This window comes from Oncorhynchus tshawytscha, linkage group LG15 (assembly GCF_018296145.1).
Source record: "Oncorhynchus tshawytscha isolate Ot180627B linkage group LG15, Otsh_v2.0, whole genome shotgun sequence".
NCBI lineage: Eukaryota > Metazoa > Chordata > Actinopteri > Salmoniformes > Salmonidae > Oncorhynchus > Oncorhynchus tshawytscha.
In genome coordinates this window covers 30,101,218-30,122,486 of record NC_056443.1, presented here as the reverse complement: position 1 = coordinate 30,122,486, position 21,269 = coordinate 30,101,218, and the positions used below count along the sequence as shown (strand labels likewise).

Below are 21,269 nucleotides of genomic sequence, written 5' to 3'. Positions count from 1 at the left end.
TGGTGACCCTTCATCTAGTTTCTAAAGAATCATGTTGGATTGGGAAGTTATGGTGACCCTTCATCTAGTTCCTAATGAATCATGTTGGATTGGGAATTTATGGTGACCCTTCATTTCATTCTGCTGCAAGGTGAAAGTGATGGGATTTACTGTTGTACTGTAGCAATTCCTCTGGTATCAGGAAACTGGACTGTAATCTGACCCTACTGGATTTACAGATCATGATTCGGCTTGTACTTTTGGCGTTGTGTATCATTTACGCTACTTTGGCGTCTGGGAATGGAACACGGAAGCCACATGGAATACCTTTTTTAGCGTGGTCACTGTTAGCGTGGTCACTGTTAGCGTGGTCACTGTTATGTGAAAACCGGAGTAGAACAGGATCAGGCTTCTTGTCTTACAACCCAAGAGAAGATAACACTAACTCCGTAACTACAACGTGAGAGAATGCCACAGTCCTTGGGGTTAAGGTGTGTGTGTGTGTGTGTGCACCTCAAAGACTGACACTTTCTGTTTTGTCTCTCCTATAGATCACCAGAAGCTGGAAAGAGAGGCCAGGATTTGTCGTCTGCTCAAGCACCCCAATATCGGTTAGTCAAATACTGTACAAGTCTAACATCTGTGAATCAGTGTTCCACCTTCAGTTCCTCACTTTCTCCTGACTTTTTTAACCTCTTCCCTCTCTTTCACATTTAATCCCTCTCCTCTTTCTGTTCAATGTGCCAGCTGGCACTTCACTGGTAGGTGTAAGACAATCACACTGTTATTCCATAATACACATGCGGGCGCGCACCCACACACACTTGACCGTCTGTCTCAGTCCTGGCCAGCCCACTGTGCCAAAGAAACTGTCCCATCATCCATGGCAACAAAAAAAAGTTAGAAAGGACCGGCCTTTTGCCTGGTAAAACAGCAATGTGTCCATCCCTAAGATATCTCACGCCTCAGGGATAAACCCCCACCTCCACACACTCCCATGTAGGCTATCCCCATTTTGAAGGTAACCAACCTTGATACGCCCCAAAGCCATTTTTAGGTGGATCCTGGGTAAATAAACATTGAAAGTCTGTTTAAAACCAGACCTCGCCCGCGTTCTCCCAGTCCCTTGCGGGCTGCCAAGAGACACACGGAGGCCAAGGCACTGTAAGACTTGACGACCACACTGGGTGTTGCTGTGGTTGTTTTCACACTGTTTGTTCTTTCCCGGGAAGAGAAGGATGAGGGGGCGGAAGAACAAGACGATGATATGGGGGGGGCATTTTGTTTGTCTATCGATGAGAAGACTTGGCGATAAAATGTATAACGTGGGAGACCATTGGAGGAAGAGTGGTTTGGGTGGCCATGTGTCTCAGTCCTCAGTCCTGGAGCTATTATTATTAGATAGGAATACTGGAGGAATACACACCAGATAGGAATACTGGAGGAATACACACCAGATAGGAATACTGGAGGAATACACACCAGATGGGAATACTGGAGGAATACACACCAGATGGGAATACTGGAGGAAAATACACACCAGATGGGAATACTGGAGGAAAATACACACCAGATGGGAATACTGGAGGAAAATACACACCAGATGGGAATACTGGAGGGGAATACACACCAGATGGGAATACTGGAGGGGAATACACACCAGATGGGAATACTGGAGGGGAATACACACCAGATGGGAATACTGGAGGGGAATACACACCAGATGGGAATACTGGAGGGGAATACACACCAGATGGGAATACTGGAGGGGAATACACACCAGATGGGAATACTGGAGGGGAATACACACCAGATGGGAATACTGGAGGGGAATACAGATGGGAATACTGGAGGGGAATACACACCAGATGGGAATACTGGAGGGGAATACACACCAGATAGGAATAAACAGCAGATAGGAATACACAGCAGATGGGTATACTGGAGGGGAATACACAGCAGATGGGAATACTGGAGGGGAATACACAGCAGATAGGAATACTGGAGGAAAATACACAGCAGATAGGAATACTGGAGGAAAATACACAGCAGATAGGAATACTGGAGGAAAATACACAGCAGATAGGAATAAACAGCAGATAGGAATACACAGCAGATAGGAATACTGGAGGGGAATACACAGCAGATAGGAATACTGGAGGGGAATACACAGCAGATAGGGGTACACACCAGATAGGAATACTGGAGGAAAACACACCAGATAGGAATACAGGAGGAATACACAGCAGATAGGAATACTGGAGGAAAATACACCAGATAGGAATACTGGAGGAAAATACACACCAGATAGGAATACACACCAGATAGGAATACTGGAGGAAAACACACCAGATAGGATTACAGGAGGAATACACAGCAGATAGGAATACACACCAGATAGGAATACTGGAGGAATACACACCAGATAGGAATACTGGAGGGGAATACACAGCAGATAGGAATACTGGAGGAAAATACAGCAGATAGGAATACTGGAGGAAAATACACCAGATAGGAATACTGGAGGAAAATACACCAGATAGGAATACTGGAGGAAAATACACCAGATAGGAATACTGGAGAAGAATACACCAGATAGGAATACTGGAGAAGAATACACCAGATAGGAATACTGGAGGAAAATACAGCAGATAGGAATACTGGAGAAGAATACACAGCAGATAGGAATACTGGAGGAATGCACACCAGATAGGAATACTGGAGGAATGCACACCAGATAGGAATACTGGAGGAATACACACCAGATAGGAATACTGGAGGAATACACAGCAGATAAGAATACTGGAGGAATACACACCAGATAGGAATACAGGAGGAATACACACCAGATAGGAATACAGGAGGAATACACACCAGATAGGAATACACACCAGATAGGAATACTGGAGGAATGCACACCAGATAGGAATACTGGAGGAATACACACCAGATAGGAATACTGGAGGAATACACACCATATAGGAATACTGGAGGAATGCACACCAGATAGGAATGCACACCAGATAGGAATACTGGAGGAATGCACACCAGATAGGAATACTGGAGGAATGCACACCAGATAGGAATACTGGAGGAATACACACCAGATAGGAGTACTGGAGGAATACACAGCAGATAGGAATACTGGAGGAATACACACCACATAGGGCAGACTGACCCAAGCCCCTGGCGCACAGACTATTGCAGCATAGATACTGGAGACTGAGACGGGGGTGGTGTTTCAGGACACTGGAGCCATGTCCGATGATACCAGCTGGCACTTCACTGGTAGCAGTAAGACAATTACACTGTTATTCCATAATACACATGCGGGCGCGCACCCACACACACACTTGACCGTCTGTCTCAGTCCTGGCCAGCCCACTGTGCCAAAGAAACTGTCCCATCATCCATGGCAACAAAAAAAAAGAGTTAGAAAGGACTGGCATTTTGCCTGGTAAAACTGCAATGTGTCCATCCCTAAGATATCTCACGCCTCAGGGATAAACCCCCACCTCCACACACTCCCATGTAGGCTATCCCCATTTTGAAGGTAACCAACCTTGATACGCCCCAAAGCCATTTTTAGGTGGATCCTGGGTAAATAAACATTGAAAGTCTGTTTAAAACCAGACCTCGCCTGCGTTCTCCCAGTCCCTTGCGGGCTGCCAAGAGACACACGGAGGCCAAGGCACTGTAAGACTTGACGACCACGCTGGGTGTTGCTGTGGTTGTTTTCACACTGTTTGTTCTTTCCCGGGAAGAGAAGGATGAGGGGGCGGAAGAACAAGACGATATGGGGGGGACCTCCACCTTTTCCTTTCTCCAACCCCCCCACCGCCCTCCGTCTCTCACCCCCATCTCTCTCTCCGTCGCTCCATTCTGAAGGTCAGTCACTGCCATCCATCTGTATAATATCACCCAGGGAAGTCGTTTTCCTCTTGTGTGTTAATTACACTGATGGCTGGCTAATTGGTTGTACCATATAAACCTAACCTACCAACCATGGCAAGGTCTCCTCATGGTCATCCCTCTCCAAGGGTTATGTTCATCTGTGCAGAGGATCAGGCCAAAATAGCTGGGTGTGTGCGACACCTGTTCAGAGACCCAAAACCCTAAGAATAGAACCAATATTTTGGCTGGGCCTGTTGACCACTCGGCCTGTCCTGCTGACCAACTGAAAGACGGGAACACCTGACTGGCTGTTTCCTGCATGATGACCCGTGTAGCCCTTGGCATTAAGATGCTGTACGCTGTAAATAAGTAACGGTTCCTGGAGGATTTAGGGGTTCTTCAGATTGAAACTGTGAGGAAACCGTTATAAGTCCATAATGTAGAGGCCTGTGGGATATTCATTGAAGAGGAAAGGGAAGAGGATACTACATGTGATCTCCATAACATAACAATACCAACATTGACATACCTTTGTACGCCTCTGTATACCTGCAGACACGGACACAAAAGTCAGCAGTTCAGTCATCTGCACCCAGCCAGCCTTCAACATGTTCTTATAGCCTACACGTTCTTACCTCTTTGTTCATTCATATTCATTCATTCCATTTTCTGTCTTAAGAAAGATTTGCACAAATATGAAAAGATAGATGGTATCATCATAAAACAATATCAATTTAGATCATACAAGGAACAAACCTTTTTATATTGAGATCTTTACAATGTTCAGTTAAGTGCCTGTACCTACTGTCCTTCTTAAATTCAAATCAAAATGTTTCTGTTGGGCAGTTCGGTTCCTGCAAGAACCCCCACCAACTAAGGAGGTTCCTCGATGAACCCCACCTATGGGGTTCTTGGAAGAACCTTTTTGGGGGGCAATTTTCTAAGGTTCTTCAGAGAACTTTGAGGATCTAAGAAGAACCCTGGTTGTGAACCCCTCATGTTTAGACTGTAGGACATGGGGGTTATATAACGACATGCATCCAGGCAGACTGCTCCAAATACAGTTCACTGAACTCTCAACAGGGTCATATTTCAACAGGAAGCATTTATACGTCCTGTATGATGTGTCCGTCATATGGAAACGTTTTGTACACTATAGGACGTGCTATTGATGTGGTTAAGCGTTCCATTATTGATTGATGTGTTGGGAAGTGGGCTGGTATGACACAATACATCAACAAGACATCTGCTGACACATTAAAGGAAATGTCCATTGAACACGTTTGGGATGTGTAGTACCATTGGTGTGAACCCTGCTGTAATTGTGTTCTGAGTCTGTCTCCGTGAGATGAATGGGGAGTTTGTATGGCCTCCGAGGTTTATTATGGATTCAATTGAGTCAGGCAGGAGCGAGGACGTTTAAATCAGGGTCATTTGTGTAATGGATGAGTTTCTCTTCCTCACTGACTTTTTTTTTCTTTTCTTTGCCTGGCACACAGACTACACACACACACACAAGCAGCAGACTATACACACACACACACAAGCAGCAGACTATATATACACACACACACAAGCAGCAAACTACACACACACACACGCACACACAAGCAGCAGACTATACACACACACACACAGCCAAGCAGCGGGCTACACAGACACACACACACCGACTGGATGACTAAGTGGTTCCGTCTGAAGGGCATAATTTCTAATCAGACTTTTGCTTTCTCTCTCTCTTCCTCTCATCCCTCTCTCTCACTCGTTTGCTCTCATCCCATTCCCCTCCCCTCTCACTCGCTCTCATCATCCCCGCTCGCTCTCACCCCCCCACTCCTCTTTCTCTCGCTTGCTCTCATCCCCTCCCCCCTCCTCTCGCTCTCTCTCACACAGTGAGGCTCCATGACAGCATATCAGAGGAGGGATTCCACTACCTGGTCTTTGACTTGTAAGTACAATGTTTCTTTCAATATAATCGACCCCAACCATCTGACCAGTGGTGTAACCCACCGTCGACCCCAACCATCCGACCAGTGGTGTATAACCCACCGTCGACCCCAACCATCTGACCAGTGGTATATAACCCACAGTCGACCCCAACCATCTGACCAGTGGTGTAACCCACCGTCGACCCCAACCATCCGACCAGTGGTATATAACCCACCGTCGACCCCAACCATCCGACCAGTGGTATAACCCACCGTCGACCCCAACCATCCGACCAGTGGTATATAACCCACCGTCGACCCCAACCATCTGACCAGTGGTATATAACCCACCGTCGACCCCAACCATCCGACCAGTGGTGTAACCCACCGTCGACCCCAACCATCTGACCAGTGGTGTAACCCACCGTCGACCCCAACCATCTGACCAGTGGTGTATAACCCACCGTCGACCCCAACCATCTGACCAGTGGTATATAACCCACAGTCGACCCCAACCATCTGACCAGTGGTGTAACCCACCGTCGACCCCAACCATCCGACCAGTGGTATATAACCCACCGTCGACCCCAACCATCTGACCAGTGGTATATAACCCACCGTCGACCCCAACCATCCGACCAGTGGTGTAACCCACCGTCGACCCCAACCATCTGACCAGTGGTGTAACCCACCGTCGACCCCAACCATCTGACCAGTGGTGTATAACCCACCGTCGACCCCAACCATCCGACCAGTGGTGTAACCCACCGTCGACCCCAACCATCTGACCAGTGGTGTATAACCCACCGTCGACCCCAACCATCCGACCAGTGGTGTAACCCACCGTCGACCCCAACCATCTGACCAGTGGTGTATAACCCACCGTCGACCCCAACCATCCGACCAGTGGTGTAACCCACCGTCGACCCCAACCATCTGACCAGTGGTGTATAACCCACCGTCGACCCCAACCATCCGACCAGTGGTGTAACCCACCGTCGACCCCAACCATCTGACCAGTGGTGTATAACCCACCGTCGACCCCAACCATCCGACCAGTGGTGTAAACACCGTCGACCCCAACCCAGTGGTGTGTAACCCACCGTCGACCCCAACCATCTGACCAGTGGTATGTAACCCACCGTCGACCCCAACCATCCGACCAGTGGTGTAACCCACCGTCGACCCCAACCATCTGACCAGTGGTGTATAACCCACCGTCGACCCCAACCATCCGACCAGTGGTGTATAACCCACCGTCGACCCCAACCATCCGACCAGTGGTGTAACACACCGTCGACCCCAACCATCTGACCAGTGGTGTATAACCCACCGTCGACCCCAACCATCTGACCAGTGGTGTATAACCCACCGTCGACCCCAACCATCTGACCAGTGGTGTATAACCCACCGTCGACCCCAACCATCCGACCAGTGGTGTAACACACCGTCGACCCCAACCCAGTGGTATGTAACCCACCGTCGACCCCAACCATCTGACCAGAGGTGTATAACCCACCGTCGACCCCAACCCAGTGGTATATAACCCACCGTCGACCCCAACCATCTGACCAGTGGTGTATAACCCACCGTCGACCCCAACCATCTGACCAGTGGTGTGTAACCCACCGTCGACCCCAACCATCTGACCAGTGGTATATAACCCACAGTCGACCCCAACCATCTGACCAGTGGTGTAACCCACCGTCGATCCCAACCATCCGACCAGTGGTATATAACCCACAGTCGACCCCAACCATCTGACCAGTGGTGTAACCCACCGTCGACCCCAACCATCTGACCAGTGGTGTATAACCCACCGTCGACCCCAACCATCTGACCAGTGGTGTAACCCACCGTCGACCCCAACCATCCGACCAGTGGTATATAACCCACAGTCGACCCCAACCATCTGACCAGTGGTGTATAACCCACCGTCGACCCCAACCATCTGACCAGTGGTGTATAACCCACCGTCGACCCCAACCATCTGACCAGTAGTATATAACCCACAGTCGACCCCAACCATCTGACCAGTGGTGTAACCCACCGTCGACCCCAACCATCTGACCAGTGGTGTATAACCCACCGTCGACCCCAACCATCTGACCAGTGGTGTATAACCCACCGTCGACCCCAACCATCTGACCAGTGGTGTAACCCACCGTCGACCCCAACCATCTGAACAGTGGTGTATAACCCACCGTCGACCCCAACCATCTGACCAGTGGTGTATAACCCACCGTCGACCCCAACCATCTGAACAGTGGTGTATAACCCACCGTCGACCCCAACCATCTGAACAGTGGTGTATAACCCACCGTCGACCCCAACCATCTGAACAGTGGTGTATAACCCACCGTCGACCCCAACCATCTGACCAGTGGTGTATAACCCACCGTCGACCCCAACCATCTGACCAGTGGTGTATAACCCACCGTCGACCCCAACCATCTGACCAGTGGTGTATAACCCACCGTCGACCCCAACCATCTGAACAGTGGTGTATAACCCACCGTCGACCCCAACCATCTGACCAGTGGTGTATAACCCACCGTCGACCCCAACCATCTGAACAGTGGTGTATAACCCACCGTCGACCCCAACCATCTGACCAGTGGTGTATAACCCACCGTCGACCCCAACCATCTGAACAGTGGTGTATAACCCACCGTCGACCCCAACCATCTGACCAGTGGTGTAACCCACCGTCGACCCCAACCATCTGAACAGTGGTGTATAACCCACCGTCGACCCCAACCATCTGACCAGTGGTGTATAACCCACCGTCGACCCCAACCATCTGACCAGTGGTGTATGCAAGACATGGCTTCAGCCACAATGTCCTACAGTGACCAGAAACAATGCAATTTCTTTGTGGCTTTCTAAGACATGTACAGTGTCCTTAAACACCTAGTTCAGTAGGCCTGCAGTGTTATTGGATTTAGAAACTATTCTTACTTCAAAAGTGAATAGGTTATTTGGGTTTAATCAATGTAACCCACATTTAGAAGAGACTAAGAGAAGAAATCTGATCACTGTAGACACAGTGTAACTCTTCAAATACACGCACACGCGCACGCACACACACACACACACACACACACACACACACACACACACACACACACACACACACAGGGCATGAGCTTAGGTAAGGTAAACAAAGCTGGCGAACATTTCCACGAGTGCAAATTGCAGGACGGTGTTGTCCTCCTGTCAGTGGGGCATCATGGGAGATTAGCAGCGGGCATGTTCCCCCGGTGTCGTCGTCCTCCTCCATCTGTTTCATGTCCTCACTCCCCCTGCTCTCCTCCCCAACACACTCTCCATTACTGCTTTATTACAGAATGATCTTATTCAATGGGTGGGTGTGTGTGCGCGCGCAGATGGATATTATAACACTACAGGAAACAGCAGAGGGAACACCCCCATCCACATCGATGGAACAGTAGTGGAGAGGGTAGCAAGTTTTAAGTTCCTCGGCATACACATCACAGACAAACTGAATTGGTCCACTCACACAGACAGCATCGTGAGGAAGGCGCAGCAGCGCCTCTTCAACCTCAGGAGGCTGAAGAAATTCGGCTTGTCACCAAAAGCACTCACAAACTTCTACAGATGCACAATCGAGAGCATCCTGGCGGGCTGTATCACCGCCTGGTATGGCAACTGCACCGCCCTCAACCGTAAGGCTCTCCAGAGGGTAGTGAGGTCTGCACACCGCATCACCGGGGGCAAACTACCTGCCCTCCAGGACACCTACACCACCCGATGCTACAGGAAGGCCATAAAGATCATCAAGGACATCAACCACCCGAGCCACTGCCTGTTCACCCCGCTGTCATCCAGAAGGCGAGGTCAGTACAGGTGCATCAAAGCTGGGACCGAGAGACTGAAAAACAGCTTCTATCTCAAGGCCATCAGACTGTTAAACAGCCACCACTAACATTGAGTGGCTACTGCCAACACACTGTCAATGACACTGACTCTACTCCAGCCACTTTAATCATGGGAATTGATGGGAAATTATGTAAATATATCACTAGCCACTTTAAACAATGCTACCTTATATAATGTTACTTACCCTACATTGTTCATCTCATATGCATACGTTGATACTGTACTCTATATCATCGACTGCATCCTTATGTAATACATGTATCACTAGCCACTTTAACTATGCCACTTGGTTTACATACTTATCTCATATGTATATACTGTACTCGATATCATCTACTGTATCTTGCCTATGCTGCTCTGTACCATCACTCATTCATATATCCTTATGTACATATTCTTTATCCCCTTACACTGTGTATAAGACAGTAGTTTTTTTTTGGAATTGTTAGTTAGATTACTTGCTCTTATTACTGCATTGTCGGAACTAGAAGCACAAGCATTTCGCTACACTCGCATTAACATCTGCTAACCATGTGTATGTGACAAATAAAATTTGATTTGATTTGATTTACACAGGAATCACTGATGTTTGTGTTTGTACCGGTGTACTGTACTGTACTGTATGAGTACTGTGTACTCAGCTCTTTGCTACACCATGTTCCTTGGTTGTATGCACACTGTAAATGTAGTCATTGTTAGATAAACCTGAATACTAATACTAATTATATTTTGTCCGTGTGTGTGTCTCTAGAATCTCTCCAGGCTTGGGAATAACTAACACAGATCCGTAGATGACCTCTCCTAGCATCTGTTTACCGTCTTCTCTCCATCAACTCGCTCTTTCTTTTCTCTGTTCTCTTGTCACTTCACTGCTCCCTTCTGGGGAATTTACATAACCAATGGAAAAGGGTGCATCACACTTCCCATTGGTTCAGAGCTGGTCAAGCTTGAAAAAAAGCCACAAACACTGAACAAAAAATATAAACGCAACATGTAAAGTGCTGGTTTCATGAGCTGAAATAAAAGATCTCAGAAATGTTACATATGCTCATTTTGTGCACAAGTTTGTTTACATCCCTGTTAGTGAGCATTTCTCCTTTGCCAAGATAATCCATCTACCTGACAGATGTGGTATATTAAGAAGCTCATTAAACAGCATAATCATTCCACACGTGCACCTTGTGCTGGGGACAATAAAAGGCCATGTGCAGTTTTGTCACAACACAATTTCACAGATGTTTTGAGAGATTGTTCAATGGACATGCTGACTGCAGGAATGTCCACCAGAGCTGTTGCCAGAGAATCTAATGTTAAAGCTCTGTTTTGGGGAAAAACTCATTCTGTTTGGCTGGGCCTGGCTCCCCGGTGGGTGGGCCTGGCTTTTTCAAAATGTTGTTAAATTACAGCCTTATTCTAAAATTGATTTTAAAAATAAAAAAAATCATAACAAAACCGTCTTTTAGAAATGTTTGCAAATGTATTCAAAATAAAAAATACGTTATTTACATAAGTATTCAGACCGAAGTTAAAGCCTACAACTGCCCCAGAGTTTGGTGAGGACATCTGAGTCATCTGGTCTAAAGGGGACATATTACACTATGATTTAGACTTTTGTTTGCCTAGCCTCTTATAAATCAGTTTGAACCCTGACCTGAGGGATTTGATTACAGTGTTCCTTCACTGCAGCTCTCTCTCTCTCGCTCTCTCTCTCGCTCTCGTTTCTCTCTATACTCTCTCACCATCGCATATTGGATCCATATTTCAAACATTTTTGACACACAGATCAATATAACTTCAGAAGACGACCAAGACTTCCTTTCTACCAGTCTCTTGTGTGTTGGTAGCAGTTTGGCAGTGTTTTATTTGATAGCTGGAAGGGGAAATCAGTTCCAATATATTTTAAATGCTGCATTTCATTTGACTAATGGGCTGTTAAAAAAAAAAAGTATCAGATCAGGGATGAAAGCTTTTCTCTATTTTTACCCAAGTAAAGAATGACAACAAACAATAAAACTGCAGTGAAGCTAAATCACATTGACCGTGAATAGAAGAGGTACATTTAAAATACTTTTATTATATCCACCTGCCTGCCATTTTATATTTTAATGTGTTCTTCCATTCAATGAACGACCACTTCTTACTAATGCGTTATGTGGAACAAATTGAAAGCATTGCGAGAATGCCTGTGGTTTGTCGGATGTGACAGTAGGCCCAGAGAAAGGTTGTTAGGATAGAGTTTTGGGGACAATGACTTGGGACAAATCTTTGATAAGTAACAATAGAGCTTATATAAAGATAAAAAATAGCATGTATTGTGCAACAGTGGTTTAAATTTAGGAACAGAAAATTATGCATGGGCGAAAAGAGAAACTAAAAGTCACACACAAACAGGAGGGACTACTTTATCAAATGAATGGGAATTAAAAATAGAAATGCTAAAATCGTAAACAAATTTTCTTGGAGTGATATTTGCATGGTCACACCTGAAGTCTTCGAGATGAACTGTTGTGACCTTCAGTTCCCTATAACCTTTACCATGAAATGATGTCTTAGGCTAATACTAAGTGTGTGCACACTGAACAAATATTAGTCTGGTGTCGTGCCAAGAGTGGTTACGTGAAACATTCCCATCTCCTGAGTTGCCCAGTTCCTTGAAATAACACTTGGAATTTGGGACATTTAGCTCATTGTAATACACAGCATTCCAATCTAGTGTGAACAATAAATGTTGAGATTCTAACACCATTGAAGTGTGTTATTGTAATGATCCGAAAGCACAAGCATAATTGTTGTCTTTTTGTTAAATTCATGACCTCTTTTTATGTCTCATATCCTTTCTCTCTCTTCCTTGAAGATACCTGAATGGCAGATTTGCATAGCTAATTGCAACACTGTTCTCCGGGTCTCCCGCTGTTTTCCCAACTTCTCGCTTGGAATTAACAATGTCTCATTTTCCCGTCTCTTCCAGGGTGACTGGTGGGGAGCTGTTTGAGGATATCGTAGCCAGAGAGTACTACAGCGAAGCAGATGCCAGGTCAGACTCACACAGACTCAAATCAAACCCAACTTTATTAGTCACATGCACCGAATACAGCAAGGGTGTAGACCTTACTGTGAAATATTACTTACAAGCCCTTAACCAACAGTGTAGACCTTACTGTGAAATATTACTTACAAGCCCTTAACCAACAGTCTAGACATTACTGTGAAATATTACTTACAAGCCCTTAACCAACAGTCTAGACATTACTGTGAAATATGACTTACCTTAACCAACAGTCTAGACATTACTGTGAAATATTACTTACCTTAACCAACAGTCTAGACATTACTGTGAAATATTACTTACCTTAACCAACAGTCTAGACATTACTGTGAAATATTACTTACCTTAACCAACAGTCTAGACATTACTGTGAAATATTACTTACCTTAACCAACAGTCTAGACATTACTGTGAAATATTACTTACAAGCCCTTAACCAACAGTCTAGACATTACTGTGAAATATTACTTACCTTAACCAACAGTCTAGACATTACTGTGAAATATTACTTACCTTAACCAACAGTCTAGACATTACTGTGAAATATTACTTACAAGCCCTTAACCAACAGTCTAGACATTACTGTGAAATATTACTTACAAGCCCTTAACCAACAGTCTAGACATTACTGTGAAATATTACTTACAAGCCCTTAACCAACAGTCTAGACATTACTGTGAAATATTACTTACCTTAACCAACAGTCTAGACATTACTGTGAAATATTACTTACAAGCCCTTAACCAACAGTGTAGTTCAAGAAGAGTAAAGAAAATATTTACCAAATAATCTGCAGTAAAAAATGTACACAATAAAATAACAATAACGAGGCTATATACAGGGGGTACCGGTACCGTTAGAGTCAATGTGTGTGGGTACAGGCTAGTTGAGGTCATTTGTACATGTAGGTAGGGGTAAAGTGACTATGTATAGATAATAAACAGACAGTAGCAGCAGTGTACATGTAGGTAGGGGTAAAGTGACTATGTATAGATAATAAACAGTGAGTAGCAGTAGCATAGTACTGACACACCTTCTTCACAGCAGCTATGTTCCTGGTCTAGTCAAACACACTTCAGTGGACCTGAAACCACACATTATAGAGGATGTATTTGTGTGTACAGTAGGTTGAGGATTTTTCATCATTAGAGTTAGTTTCAAAATGCCACAATTTAATGAGGACAATGATAAATATACTGTTTATACATAACACATGCATACACATTTCACACACACACACACACACACACACACACACACACACTATAATGAGCAATTATAGTAGTTTGTAACTATGAATAATCTATAGGTGTGTTACTGTATACACCCTCCCTCTCGTTGTTGCTGTAGTGTCTGTGTTATATCTGTGTGTGCTGTCTGTAATGTATCTTCTACAGATAATCTTCTGTTTTTCTGTTTTTCATCTGTTGCTCTCCCATCACCAGGCTGCACATCTATACAGTACCTTCTATGTCTGCTTGTATAGCATTCTTCATGAACAAACAATGACCTGAGAGTTTGAAGTCCTCTCATTCTAGTCTGACTGTTTCTACTCATTTCAAAAAGTACTTTTCAATTTAAAAGGATATTTGTGGATTTTGGCATTGAATCTACTTCTCCAGAGTCAGATGAACTCATGGATACCATTTGCATGAAGGAGCAAATGCTAACTAGGGTTAGAGCAGTTACTGGAAGTCTAGCATGCTAGCAGATACCCATCGACTTCCAGTCGTTGCGCTAACGTCAGTTAGCAATTGCATTAGAGCTAGTTAGCAGCTTCCTTCAAACTGCACGCAGTCGTAACATTGTTATCCACTAGGTCATCTGACTCTGGGGAAGTAGATAAAAGGGCCTCATTGCCAAAATCTTTTGCCATTTCTGGTATTGGAAGTTAATGATTTATAATTATTGTGACAGAAATGGATTTACCACTTTCCAAAGTTTGAGGTAGAACAAAATGTGAACTTTACTTTACTTCTCTCTTGAATTTTTAATTTTTATATTATTTTAGTTTTGCTGTCCATTTTTCTTCTGTTCTCTGATGTGTTCTCTCGTCCTCCCTTGTGTTCTCTCGTCCTCCCTTGTGTTCTCTGATGTGTTCTCTCGTCCTCCCTTGTGTTCTCTCGTCCTCCCTTGTGTTCTCTCGTCCTCCCTTGTGTTTCTCGTCCTCTTGTCGTCCTCCCTTGTGTTCTCTCGTCCTCCCTTGTGTTCTCTCGTCCTCCCTTGTGTTCTCTCGTCCTCCCTTGTGTCCTCCCTTGTGTTCTCTCGTCCTCCCTTGTGTTCTCTCGTCCTCCCTTGTGTTCTCTCGTCCTCCCTTGTGTTCTCTCGTCCTCCCTTGTGTTCTCTCGTCCTCCCTTGCTTCTTCTGGCCTTGTCTCTCTCCTCCACAGCCAATGCATACAGCAGATTCTAGAAAGTGTAAATCATTGTCACCAAAGTGGTATAGTTCACAGGGACATGAAGGTTAGTACACAACACAGAGACTATGCTGGCACCATGTCCGCCCCTCGCCCGCCTGCCCTCCTGCCCGAATTCCACCACAAATGAACAATCACCAACCCCCCTTACCTACTACCCACACAAGCAGCTTTCCTCCTCTCTTCCATTCCCAACCACCAGCCACCCTGACCCCCACCCCTCCACCAATCACTACTTGTGGCTGAGGTCAGGTGACCCACCAGGGGGCTGGGGCGGCAGGGAGATGAGGTGACACCAGCTCACCTTGCCCTCCTCTAAACAAACGATATGCATGTAGAATCTCTTTCCCGGTCCTTGGCTCTCTGCCTTGAACGCCTGCTGTGAGCATGGGTCCTGGGAGAACGTCTGCTGTGAGTCTAGGTCCTGGGGGATTTGATAAGCCCCTTTTTGTTTTGGTGGGAGGGTTGAGGTGAAATAGTATCAATACATTCACCTCCCCCTACTCCCTCCCCAGGGTCGAGCTCACAGCTGGCGGGGAGTTAACACCACTTCTGTTTTATGACCCGGGGGGATAGCGGGTGGGTGATGATGTCATAGCCAGATTTCCTGGTTCTTAATGATGCAATCAGAACACACTTTTGCATAAATTATGTCTGGCCAATCTTATAGCCTCATTCACTTATTAGAATCTCTACCACCTTGCCTTTCTCTTATATTCAAGGCAATCCCATCCAATTGGGTAAATAAATTCTCTATACTGGGGTGCTAGTGGTCAAGGGGTGGTAGTTGGGGGGGGGGGATAGTAAAGACCACTCAAACATCATCCCCACCACTGCTGCCCTCCCCAGTCTCAAGCAGAGCGCATGTCACAGACAGTGAGTGTGAGCTCGTCAATAACCTACGCCCCCTGGTGTTTGCATGCAGTCATTGCATTCAGCAGATCCTCGAGGCTGTGCTCCACTGCCACCAGACGGGCGTGGTCCACCGTGACCTCAAGGTGAGTAGAGACACTGGGAAGCCAAACACAGCCTTTCCTCCTCTCCCTCCTTCTTCCTCTCATTCCTCTCCTCCTCTTTGAACTCTAGTTGCAGGGTGACCTCATTCATCCAGACGGACTTTCAGATTCATCCGTTTGCCTTTAAATAAATACACCCCTTAAGTAAATAAAGGTTAAATAAAAATTAAGAACTTTGATAGACTGTCTCCGACACGTCGCCTGGTTCAGTTGAGACGAGAGAGACACAGAGCCAATTACAGAGCCAGTTATTCTACTGACCCTGATGGGGAGGCAGGTAGCCTAGTGGTTAGAGTGTAGGGGAGGCAGGTAGCCTAGTGGTTAGAGTGTAGGGGAGGCAGGTAGCCTAGTGGTTAGAGTGTAGGGGAGGCAGGTAGCCTAGAGCATTGGGCCAGTAACCGAAAGGTTGCTAGATCGAATCCCAGAGCTGTTTTCTGCCCCAAACAAGGCAGTTAACCCACTGTTCCTAGGCTGACATTGTAAATAAGAATTTGTTCTTAGCTGACTTGCCTGGTTAAATAAATAAAAACAGGCCTCGTTTAAAAAGTGACAGGAGAAGTAAGATGAGCGAAAGTTAAATTGTCCAAGTAGAATTGAGACTTGCCATTGTTAAACCCTTTCTGCAATCCCCCCCACTCCTGTCCACAACTCTAATTTGCAAATGAAATGAGCCAGGTGCAGTCGGGAGCTCCTGAAATAATCATCCCGCGTTTGCATTCGGCCCCCTCAGGCAGCTCTCTGATTGGCTGCTGCCAGGCTGTTACCATGGGGAGCGGTGGAATAGACAAAGGCAAAACAGATATGAACAGGCGGATGAAAGGCTTCGGGTGTGTGTGTGTGTGTGTGTGTGACCCATATTGACACGCACACACGTCATTTTGACAACCGGACACACTGTATCCATACTGAACAGACCAATTTGTATCTAACTAACCTACATTTAATTGACAGACACAGTCTAGACTGCCAACCTCGTAATGGTCTCCACCAGACCATAAACAGACTGACAGAGCCTTCAGAAAGTATTCATACCCCTTGACTTTTGCCACATTTTGTTGTTACAGCCTGCAAATGGATTAAATGGAGATGTTGTGTCACTGGCCTTCACACAATATCCCATAATGTCAAAGTGGAATTGTGTTTTGAGGAAATGTTACACATTAATATAAAATGAAAAGCTGTAATGTCCTGAGTCAATATGTATTCAATCCCTTTGTTAGACTTTCAATAAAGTTCAGGAGTAAAAATGTTCTTAACAAGTCACACTAAATTTCACTCTTTGTGCAATAATGTTTAACATGCTTTTTGAATGACTACCTCATCTCTGTAACCCACGTATACAATTATCTATAAGGTCCCTCAGTTGAGAAGTGAATTTCAGAGACATATTCAACCACAAACACCAGGGAGGTTTTCCAGACATTGAATATCCCTTTTGAGTATGGTGAAGTTATTAATTACACTTAGGATGGTGCACAGACACTACAAAGATGTAGGTGCCTTAACTGAGTTGCCGGAGAGGAAGGAAACCACTCTGGGATTTCACCATGAGACCAATGGTGACTTCAAAACAGTTAGTTTTCTCCTATCACAGCCATTAAACTCTGAGTATGGATCAACATTGTAGTTACTCCACAACACGAACCCAATTGACAGAATGAAAAAAAGGAAGCCTGTACAGGATACAAATGTTTCAAAACGTATCCTTTTTGCAACAACACACTAAAGTAATACTGTAAATAATGTGGCAAAGCAATAATCTATGATACGTTTGGGGCAAATCCAACACGAGTACCAGTCGCTATATTTTCAAGCATGTCTTGATTCTAAGCTGTCATCAAGGCAAATGGTGGCTACTTTGAAGAATCAATCAATTTGTTTAACACTTTTTTTTTCACATGATCCCTGATAATGGGATTTATATGTTCATATGAATGATTAGAATATTCCACCCTGAAACCATATGATTGTATGAAATTGATTAGAATCATGAGATTCTAACGATGTGTGTGTGGTTTTAGTCAGAAGAATTATATATTCCATGTGTGTAGTTTGTCTATTATAGTATCTTAAAAACAGACTGTCTGAGCAGGATTCACTGCCGACCTTGGCTGGGGCCACTGAGTACTTCCCAGGGTCTCCCTATCTTGATGGAGGATGGGGAGTAAGTCTCACGGATTCCCATAATCTTTGTCTGCTGGGTAGCAGGACATTGTGTGCTAATGTTTGTGTGAATGTGTGTGCGTGAGAAGCCAGTATAAAATGAATGGTTTTGTACAACAGACCAGCGCTTTTTGACTATTTTAGCTGGGCCCTCCGTCTGTTTCATTCGACCAGTATCTTACAAATTCTAGGTTGCAGACTAGTAGTATAATTGAATTGGGTTACGAACATTGGGAACATAATTCTCCTAACAATTCCATATGTGTTATGTCATAGTTTTGATGTCTTCACTATTATTCTACAATGTAGAAAATAGTCTAAATAAAAACCCTGGAATGAGTAGGCGTGTCCACACCTTTGACTGGTACTGTGTGTAAATGAGATATTTCTGTATTTTATTATCAATACATTTGCTAAATTTTGTAAACATGTTTTCACTTTGTCATTACGGGTTATTGTGTGTTGATGGTTGAGAAATATTTTATCAATTGAATCCATTTTGAATTCAGGCTGTAACAAAACAAAATGGGGAATAAGTAAAGGGGTGTGAATACGGTCTGAAGGCTCTGTACATCAGACCAGACATCCCTCTCAAACTGTTCCTTCAAGACTCAATGACTTCTGTTGTACTGGATGCTGACAGCACTCTGTTCAGCTCTGCCTCCTCCTTTCCTGCTCATCTGTCATCTCCTTTTTCATGCCTCATCCCTCTGTCTTTCGCTCCACTGTCCTTTTTTCTTTTCACCCTTAACTGAACTCTTCCCTCTTGTCCTCCCTCATTCCCCCTCTTGTTGTCGTCCGCTCTCCCCCCCCCTCTGTCCTCCCTCATTCCCCCTCTTGTTGCCGTCCTCTCTCCTCCTCTGCCCTCCCTCATTCCCCCTCTTGTTGCTGTCCTCTCTCCTCCTCCCCCTCTGCCCTCCCTCATTCCCCCCCTCTTGTTGCCGTCCTCTCTCCTCCTCCCCCTCTGCCCTCCCTCATTCCCCCTCTTGTTGCCGTCCTCTCTCCTCCTCCCCTCTGCCTTCCCTCATTCCCCCTCTTGTTGCCGTCCTCTCTCCTCCTCCCCCTCTGCCTTCCCTCATTCCCCCTCTTGTTGCCGTCCTCTCTCCTCCTCCCCCTCTGCCCTCCCTCATTCCCCCCTCTTGTTGCCGTCCTCTCTCCTCCCCCTCTGCCCTGCTTTAATCTCTGAGGCTGTTGCTCTCTAACTCTGTCTGTCCACACGGGAAGCCAAGCCACTCTGGAAGATGCTGGTCTGGATGACTACATAGGTTTAGATACCAAGCCACTGGTTTAAATCCTTGAAAACAAGAGACCGAGACTGTTAGTGAGGAGATGCAGAGAGACTGTTAGTGAGGGGATGCAGAGAGACTGATAGCGATGGGATGCAGAGAGACTGATAGCGAGGGGATGCAGAGAGACTGATAGCGAGGGGATGCAGAGAGACTGATAGCGAGGAGATGCAGAGAGACTGATAGCGAGGAGATGCAGAGAGACTGATAGCGAGGAGATGCAGAGAGACTGATAGCGAGGAGATGCAGAGAGACTGATAGCGAGGAGATGCAGAGAGACTGATAGCGAGGAGATGCAGAGAGACTGATAGCGAGGAGATGCAGAGAGACTGATAGCGAGGAGATGCAGAGAGACTGATAGCGAGGAGATGCAGAGAGACTGATAGCGAGGAGATGCAGAGAGACTGATAGCGAGGAGAGACTGATAGCGAGGAGAGACTGATAGCGAGGAGATACAGAGAGACTGATAGCGAGGAGATTGAGGAATAGAAGTTGAGAGATATGCACAAGGGCAGATGTCTGTGAGTGTTGTCGCATTTGCCAGCGTTGTGTGTATGCCAGCATGGATGTAGTTGTGTGTGTGTGTGTGTGTGTATGTAGTTGTGTGTGTGTGTGACTGACAGAAAGCCAAGTGTATTTGTCCTGGTAGCAGTAGATATGTTAAGGCCAACCAGGCTAGATGAACTTGGAGGAATTACATTTCTATGGCTGAGAGACTGAATCAAATTAGACCCATTGCACAGCAACCCTGAGGACCGGGTGTATAGGACCTGATCACAGAGAAATAGATGAGATCCAGACACAGCGAGGCACTTAAGGAAAGAACCCCACAGTCTCACCACAGTTCATTACCCAGTCTTGAAAGCTCTACTGGTTAGGTACTATAGTTCTCATGTGCTTTTAGGTTAGATTATGAAGTGTTGATTAGCCTACTTAGGGCATATTGACTTTTCCATACTACTTTTTGGTTATGAAGCCCATTATTTAAAGCCCATTAGGGATGATGTGTTTATAGTGAAGGATGATGTGATATAGTGAAGTCTCGATAGGGAAGATGATGTTATGAGACTGGGAATTATATATATTTTTTAATTGTCCCCTTCCAGTCTCATCATACAGGTTACGTGATTTTTGGGGGGAATGGGAGGGTGGATTGATTGGGATGTTTGCAATGACTGCATGGCACTGTTGACTGCTCTTACCGCCCCTCCCATCATAGCATGAGCCCTGCCCTCAGATCTTCACAAATCACTACTCACAAATGTTCTACTAACTGCACCAGTGAATGACCATACATTTACCCTGTTTGACTCAATGCTATACGACAGGGGTAGACACCCCTGATCCTGGAGTGCCAGTGGCCACTTCATGTTTTTGAATTAACTGACCTGGAAGACCAGGTATGTTGAATTTAGTCAATCACTGAATTGATCAGTTAGCTCAGTTGGTCTGGTGTGGTGCCCAGTTGGAACAAAATTCTGCAGCACTCCAGGAACAGGGTTGCCTACCTTTGCTATATGATATTGAGAAATTGATTCCATTTGTATTTCTACACCATATGGGATATCTAGGCCATAGAAGTGGATTTAGTCTACTGATATGAATACCGTTCTTGGGGTAGTGTAACTAATGTTTTTG

General features: G+C 45.5%; 1 protein-coding gene across 24 annotated transcripts in view; it reads left to right on the top strand.

Annotated features, from left to right (window-relative positions):
* LOC112214809 (calcium/calmodulin-dependent protein kinase type II delta chain) overlaps positions 1 to 21,269 on the top strand; it is a 104,681-nt gene that overhangs the window by 57,749 nt on the left and 25,663 nt on the right. For 17 of the 24 annotated variants that reach the window (XM_042298429.1, XM_042298430.1, XM_042298427.1 and 14 more), the window contains 4 exons: positions 531 to 590; positions 5,767 to 5,821; positions 12,673 to 12,738; positions 15,140 to 15,212. In XM_042298429.1, the coding sequence (XP_042154363.1) occupies positions 531 to 590; positions 5,767 to 5,821; positions 12,673 to 12,738; positions 15,140 to 15,212 (254 nt within the window). Of the gene's footprint in view, positions 1 to 530; positions 591 to 5,766; positions 5,822 to 12,672; positions 12,739 to 15,139; positions 15,213 to 16,091; positions 16,165 to 21,269 lie in introns of all 24 variants that reach the window. The other 7 variants (XM_042298446.1, XM_042298441.1, XM_042298444.1 and 4 more) reach the window with 1 other exon arrangement.